This window comes from Macrobrachium rosenbergii, chromosome 2 (genome assembly GCF_040412425.1).
Source record: "Macrobrachium rosenbergii isolate ZJJX-2024 chromosome 2, ASM4041242v1, whole genome shotgun sequence".
Taxonomy (NCBI): Eukaryota; Metazoa; Arthropoda; class Malacostraca; order Decapoda; family Palaemonidae; genus Macrobrachium; species Macrobrachium rosenbergii.
The window spans coordinates 10105164-10113947 of NC_089742.1; the positions used below are offsets into that span (position 1 = coordinate 10105164).

At 34.8% G+C, this 8784-nt stretch overlaps 1 protein-coding gene across 1 annotated transcript; it reads left to right on the forward strand.

Annotated features, from left to right (window-relative positions):
• The first annotated feature begins 4547 nt into the window (after positions 1-4547).
• LOC136842332 (uncharacterized) lies at positions 4548-5357 on the forward strand. Its single transcript, XM_067109592.1, has one exon. The coding sequence runs from the start codon at positions 4548-4550 to the stop codon at positions 5355-5357; it is 810 nt and encodes a 269-aa protein (XP_066965693.1).
• Positions 5358-8784: the final 3427 nt, after the last annotated feature.

The window sequence follows — 8784 nt, forward strand, 5'->3', positions numbered from 1 at the left end:
AGCTGGACTTAAACCTCTCTATTACTTACACAAATGTCTGAATCTAGTTCACGATTCATGTGGTCTCTAACATAACTGAATTCATAACCATCAACCTGGCTAAGTCCTGTCTCTATCTCTGGCATCACAGATAACCATGCTCTTTTCATGGCATTCGTTGGCTGATTCTCCACAGGGTTGGCTTTAGCATGATCATATTTCCGTAGGTATTTCTTTATAGATGAAACTTTCCAAGTTATTGCGATTTATATTTGCCCTGCCTGTAAATTTTGGTACCATCAAGGGGGCAAACAGTGTTACTTCAGGAGTAATTTCCTCGGTTAATACCAGGTTACCAAAAGTCTACCCAGACTATTTTGATACCCCTCATAGTCTAGTTTATGGAAAGGAAGAGAAACTTCGTGCCTCTTTCATGTAAACGGGGACCCCCTTAGCCTATGGACTATGGATGATGACAGCTCCCGAAGTTGGCGCAATGCTTCTTGCGGAACATTGTCAGTTTCATCACAAACCCTTTTCTTTCCTCAGGAACGTGCCGATTCGATGTGCCAGGAGCATCATGGGCAGGTAGAGATCCAGGAATGATGTCCTTTTGAAAGGCTACAGCGGGGGTGCCAGACGTTACAACGGGGCCTGCTGTAGCTGCATGTCTGTGCAGTTCCTGCAGTTCCGGGTCGTTGTAAATCTGTTACAAACAAACAAGATAAGGGTTAAAAACAAAATAAACGCTCACGATCAAAAGACGAGGATGCTGTCAGATTAGTCACAAGTGGATCCAGTTGAGGGGGGGACCAGGGCACGTGCCCCGCCCCGTAAAAAAATAATGAAAAAATAATAATTTTGAAGGTTTATATAATAGTAATATAAATGAGACGTATGAAAATGGGAAAAAATAAAAATTTATAGAAATAATGAAATTGAGAAAAATAATAATATTCTTAATGATATTAATAATAGATTCGGTAAGTCCTGATGGAACAGGCAATTGCCGTCCATTGCATAATCTCTACTAAATACTGAATGATATGGTGAAGAAAATATATTATACTATTATGATACGACAGAAATATTTCATGTAAAGCTAGCATTTCCCAGTAGGTTTTCCAAACTCACTATTCCTCTATCTCTCATATTGCCAAACCAGAAGGATACTATTACTTGCAAATAAAATACGTAACAGTTTAAAACTTTTATTTGTTGTTGTTGCAGCAAGATGCTGTACTATTATGTAGTACTGCCAGCATCTCCATGTAGAAGGTACGCGCTGGTAGTTTGAATTGATAATTTGATTGACAGAAACTAGCAAATATTTAGTTTTTCTTTGTACAAAAAAGATTTAAAGTAACGTACAACCAATGTATTTGTCCATTAATAATGTTGTCATCGCCATTCTTCTGTTCAAACAGATGCCGGTCAGAGGTTGTCTCTAGTCTCTTTCTTATAGATAGCATTATTTTTAAGACCCTTTTTAACAAAACAATACAGGATTTTATTGACACTGTACAACTACGTCATGACAAGAAGCTAAAAAACTTAGGCATTTCTATTACCAAATTTCATACAAAACATACCTCTGTTTTTAACTTTTCCAACTATGTATTATCTAAGAGGGAAGAATTTCTCCTTTCTCTGGGTTTGGATTTTTGCCTGCCTAACTTTAAACCTAACTATTACAAGTTTTTTTGCCGTTAGAATCTATTTTTCCCAGACTTAAATGGCTGCCTTTTGATGTCCACCTTGGTGATCTACAAAATCGCTTAATTGATCTGTCACATCACACGTTCAGAAAAAACTAAAGACCCAATGGACCCTATTTTTAAAAAGACCGATTTTGAAATTCTAAAGGAACTGTCACAGAAAGAAGACCTCATAATCACGAAACCAGATAAAGGTAAGGGAGTTGTGTTGTTGAATAAACTGGATTATATTGCGAAAATGGAAGTCATTCTTAATGATTCCTCCAAATTCCAGATGATTGGATCTCCCGATTATTCCAACATTTTCAAAAAGGAAAATAAAATTAACCGTTTCCTGAGAACTCTGAAAAGTGAAAATATTATCAATAATGAAACTTATCAAGAATTGTTTGTCACAGGCTCGTCTTACGGTATCCTAAAGATTCATAAACAAGGTTCTCCTTTGCGACCTATCCTTGCGTCATACAACGCCCCTAATTACAAACTGGCTACATTTCTGGTTCCCTTGCTTGAGCCATTAACTACAAATAATTTCACTTTAAAAAATTCCAGTGAATTTAAAGAAAAGATGTTATTGCAAGATTCAGACCTGTTCATGACCAGCTTTGACGTAGAATCCTTATTTACCAATGTACCTGTAGAGGAAACTATTAATATCATTTTAAATGTTTTTTTCCTGAACCCGACACAGTTTTTAGTGGTTTTAACTGTTTTTTTTAAAATCTTTTAAGCCTGGCTGTGCTGGACACAGCCTTTATTTTTAACGGTAAGTTATACAAGCAGGTTGATTTGCATGGCAATGGAAGTCCTCTCGGTCCTAATTTGTCAACATTTTCATGTGTTCCTGGAGGAGCACTTCTTAGATGACTGTCCCTTAGCCTGTTGATGATACCTTGATTTTTTAGACATAATTATGATGCTGATTCCTTCCTTGATTTTCTAAATTTACAATATCATAATGTTAAGTTTACTCCTAGAAAAAGGAAAAACGAAAATCAGCTTTCTTTTTAGACGTCCTAGTTCTTAGAAAAATATTTTTAACACATACGATTTTTAGAAAAAGAACAATTACGGGCTTGGGGTCAAATTTTTATAGATTTTGTTCTTTTAACTTTAAAATTAATTCTGTTTTACTCTCCACAGGGCTCTAACGCTAACCTCTGATTGGTGCCTATTCCAAGATGAGATCGCCTTTTTATGTAAATATTTTATGGAAAACTGCTTCCCATCTTAACTGGTCTTTAAGATACTTCGAACGCTTCTAGACAAGTACTTCTCCTCAAACCTACAATTTACAGTGTTCCTAATTGAATTTTTATGCTAAATTTCCATTTTTATTTTATAATACTTTTAGAAAAACTTTTCACAACAGATCCAAAGTAAGTTTGGAGCCATTAAGGTCCACCTGATACCTGTTAACCTCTTCACCATCGGGTCTTTATTTAAGTACAAAGACCGTTTATGCCCTTATATGTCCTCCGGGTGTGTGTATAGCTATACATTATCCTAAATGTAATTTAGGAACTTATATTGATGCACCAGGAAGCTTCTGAAGGTACGCATAGACTCTCATCGTGGAGTAAGCTATAGACAGGCAGTAAAATTACAAACCCAGAGTTTTCGAATATCAGAAATCACTCTAGAATGTAAAACTTCAATTGAAAATAAGGATTTTTCTGTTTTAGGGCGAGCTTCTAGCAGCCATGAATTGGCCATTTTGGAATCATTAATGATTAAACGACTCGACCCCTTGTTAAACAGCCAAACCTCTGCCGGCACACTGTACCTCTCTTAGTCTTTCGTTTTCTGTTCAGTTTTAACATTGCCACTGAATAGGTTGGTCCATATCTGCTTACTTTTTATATTTTTTTTTTACATTGTATATTTTTTTGAGAGATTTTGTTTTGTTTTTTATGTTGTCCTTTTTAATTGTCCCTTCTATTTTTTTTTATTTTTTTTTACTTGTAATACATTGTGCTTAATTTTTTAAATTTAAATTTATACCCTTTTTGTAATTTATGTTATTTATTTTGTACAGTCTTTCGAAAATGTAATGAAGCCATTGAAACGTCAGGGAAATAAATTTTTTTTTTAACAAGTCTTTTATTGTCTTGCCTCCCCATTTATTTAATATGCATATATATATATATATATATATATATATATATATATATATATATATATATCCGTATATATATATATATATATATATATATATATATATATATATATATATATATATATATATATATATATATATATATATATATATATATATATATATATATATATATATATATATATATATATATATATATATATATATATATATATATATATATATATATATATATATATATATATATATATTATATATATATATATATATATATATATATATATATATATATATATATATATATATATATATATATATATATATATATATATATATATATATATATATATATATATATATATATATATATATATATATATATATATATATATATATATATATATATATATATATATATATATATATATATATATATATATATATATATATATATATATATATATATATATATATATATATATATATATATATATATATATATATATATATATATATATATATATATATATATATATATATATATATATATATATATGAAAATATTCAGGGCCCATGAAATTTTTCGATCCGCAGTGACAGTAACTACGTATATCTTGTTTTTTTTTTTACATTTGTGCAGTTACAGGGAACGAGATGAGAAACGGAGTGGAGTAATGAATATTGTTAATGCTGACTTGTATTACTGACAAAGCTTTTGTATATCGTTATAGATGCCTCGAACCCCTGAGGAGTGGAAGCATGTGGCTGAAGAGTTTAACACGAGATGGAATTTCCCTAACTGTCACGGAGCCATTGATGGAAAACACATTCTCATAAGGCCTCCACATGGTAGCGGTTCCTACTACTATAATTACAAAGGCAGTCACAATATAGTACTCATGGCCATATGTGATGCCAATTCGGAGTTCATATATGTGGACGTGGGTACAAACGGACACGTGTCGGACCGCGGTGTGTGGGACGATAGCTCCATGAGCACCCATATTGCCAATGGTACTGCAGGTCTGCCATGTGATGAAATTCTTCCTGGTAGTGAAAGGTCACTGCCGTTTGTGTTTGTGGCAGACGATACGTTTCCTTTGCAACGCCATATTATGAAACCCTTTTCACATCAACAACAAAACAATAGAGAATGCCTTTTCTCATACCGGGTATCTAGGGCTCGACAAACTGTGGAAAATGCTTTTGGAATATTGGCAAATAGGTTCTGCATATTCCTCACTCCAAGAAATCTACCTATGGACAAGGTTGAAAAGGTTGTGCTAGTATGCACATCTGTACATATTATTCTTAGGAGAGATAAGATCAGTAAGTACATGCAGCCTGAAGGTTTTTTAGAGTGTGAGGACCTATCACAAGGAACAGTTTCTCGTGGTACTTGGAGAGCTACACCAGATCTAATTGGACTGGAAAGGGTGGGATGGAATCCCACTAATGATAGCAAGTACATTCGAAAACAGTGTATGGAGTTCTTCAGTGATGAAGGTGCAGTCGCCTGGCAGAACAAAATGTATACTTAACAACACTGCTGCAACATTTGAGTTCTTAGATGGGTAACCATATTTATGTACAGTAAACAATGGCATGTAAGCTGCTTTCACAAGACGTTATCCATGCAAAATAAAGAGATGGGTTTCTATAATCTTTTTAACCCCCTTGTTTATGTTAATATGTATGAGGATGCATTTCCATATCATGGATAACCACTGACTTAACGTGTTAATATATACACTAAATTTTGTCCCCGCAACTTCTGTTGCTATGTTAGGGATTTAGATGCTAAGATATAAATATATAAATTTCTTACACTCACAAGGCAATCCCTCAACAATAACAGTAAACTTAACAACCTATTAAAATTAAGATTAAAACAATGAAATGTATTCAACATATGAAGACGTTGTACTTATCTCATGATCAGAGAATGTGAGCGTCTCCTAAGTGGATCCGTTCACAGTTGTGTCCATGTTTGTTACCGATGCACGTTCTCTATCGCCATCATTTAGGAAAGAAAGTGGGTAATTCTAAGCCGGCTGTCAGCGGTGATTACCTTCCTGTAATTGATTTTCTTCATGTTATTTTACTTGTTGAACAAGAATTTAAATTTAATATTTTGTCTTCAGGCTGTAACTAAAATGTAATTGACCATTGAAAATTGCACATCTGTACCATTAAGGTCGCACACAGCTCAAGGTTAAATTACAGTCTTAGCAGTGGGACCGGCAAAATATTACCCAACTCTTGTAAAGCAAGTAAAATAATTAAGAAAAACGTCAATTGCCATAGTCTAGCTCCCCTGCACACTATTCGAAGCTTTCGTAAATGGGAAACAAAACATTACCATTTCCGCTTTCAACTTGGGTGGCCTCTATAGGTCGCTTTAGCGGGACGGCGCTGCACGCCTTATCTGCATTTTTAAAGATTACTGCAAGCTTGTATGTTCTGGCAAGAGGTAATTACTTTAAATTCTTGTTCAGCAAGTAAAATAACATAGGAAAACGTCAATTGCCAGTCTTTCACAGTTATCGCAAAAGCGCAGAAAACCAGCAACTGCTAATTGATGAAACAAAAGCTAGAGCATGTGTGTTAAGGCTTAAAATCAGTAGTACTAGTAATGCATGAAAAGTGCCTTTGGAATGGCTCCCACTATCCTTTTATTCGCCCTTCTTTCTACACTTGTTTGTTTTTCATGTTCCAAATGGCATGCATAATAGGAAATACAACAATAAGGTACCGAAACCTTTTCCCAAGTTATTTACCCCACCAAAAAACCCAGATTCCCAACGGGTCTCCCTTACTGTTAGCTATTCTCAAAAAGGTTTTACCACACCAGTTCTAAGATAATATACAGCTTAATTACAGCCAAGCAACAAAATATTACTTTAAATTCTTGTTCAGCGGGTAAAGTTCTATAGAAAACCGTCAACTGCCATAGCCTAGCTCACCACGGACAGCCGGCTTAGATCTACCAAAAAGTGCATCAAAGCACCATAATGTTGAAGTGTATACATCCTCACTAGCAGCCCCTGACTTTTGTGACTTTTGTATTTTACTCATCTCTCGTCTATGTTGATTGTGAAGTATGTCTGTTTTCTTTTTATTTCGGCCACTGTAAAGGACACACCAGTTTTCTTCATATCGTCTGACATGGAATTGTGGACTGCTGCTTGTTTGTCTCTGCCTTTGTATATGTTCAGTTTACATTCCAAAGGCAATGGTGTTCCCGATAAAGTTCTATTAAATGTAGAACATGAGGTCTCAACCACTGATCCGTAGCGGAAGCAGAGAGAGACACTAGAGTAAACAATGACAACCTCTGCCCCTTGCCTCCATAGGAAGCCTCGTGTGTCTGGCAGTGACGTCATATTACTGGCCACGGGCAATGTCAGGTGCTTTTGCTAAACAACCAACAGGCTTAGTGGGCACAAGCAGTGAACTTGTTAACGGGCATTGCGCGCTTGTGCATGTGGACAACGCTCAGTCATCTGGACGGGCCTTAAGTAGTTAGCTTGAAATTCTTCCATTTTTTTATATTCATATTGCTTCTACTTTACAAATAGTTCAGTGTATGTAATTCATCCACATAATGAATCAGTCTATATCTCATTTGTTAGATCTACGTCTATTCAGGGAGGGGAATACAAAAAGACAGTCCGTTTTGTTTTACCTCAGGTTTTGACCCTAAGCCTCCTATTTGCAGGAAGTCAGGAGCAGTCTCTAGAAGTAGAATTCAAATGAAAAGTAATGATACCTCATTTCCCTCAATTGTTAGAGGTGTAAAGGTCAACGCCATTATTTTATTTCAGTTAATGTAACCAATTGTTATTTTTTTTTATTATATCATACAGCACCCTAAACAGCGCTGGTAGAATCCCTGCAAATAAAAGGTAATGGCTGGAGTCAAGATTTTAAGGGCAAGCTATTATTTGCCTACTTAATATCAATCAAATGTAACACACTTTATATTGATATGCATGGAAAGAAAAATATATTGAAGTCAGTTTGAATGAGGAACATGTTATAATCATTGTTTTAATAAATATGTTTTAGACGTACAAATTAAATGCCTTACACTATAAATAATTTATTTACAAGATGTCTTTATCGTCATTCTCGAGGATGAGGTCATCATCACCGTCCTTATCGTCGCTAGCGATGTCAGTGATGACTGGTTCCACACTTTCATGGATAAACAGTTCCTGTCCACACTTCTGGGTGGCCAAGTGCCTATTACCCACTAAGAGATAGTTACCTATTCACGCTCTAGCAAATCTTGTCACAGGTCTTCTCACTTGTATACAAAGTGCCAAACCATAGCACAAATGCAGTCTTGCAACCACTGGGCTTTGTTGAAGCCTAGACTGTGTAGTAAGCATCAGTGACTTACTGCCTACCTGATGAGTGGGCGGAGCCTCATGACATCATATTATGTTTACATCACGAATGGTTTTAGGATCCTTGTCTGTGATTTTCTCAGTTCCGGCATCGGCGACTTCATTTTACTCTATAAATATCAAAACTATCGAACTTAGGTACTAAATAACGCTTGCAATAATTAGGTAGGGTTATAAAATATACCTTTATCCAAAGCTTTGATAAAAATGTGTTGCCAAAAAACTGTTTCATCGGCTCTAAATCCCTTTGTAGTTGATTATGCTTAAAACCAAATTTCCCTTCGGTCTGTCATCCCCTTGAATCTACTCTTTACCGCCTAGCATTAATATTTTCATAGAACAAAAATAATTGAAGTTGAGTCCCTAAAAATATAAAATGAAAACCAAACATTTTATTACTGAATTTCTGCCATGTTTCCATAATGAACTGCTTCCTGCTGGGTTTTCCAATCGCCCTAATCCTCTTACAAATTGCCCTTTGATATAGGTGTCCATTATTATTTATTATTTCAGTGGATGAAACCTATCCACATGGAACAAACACACAGGGGCC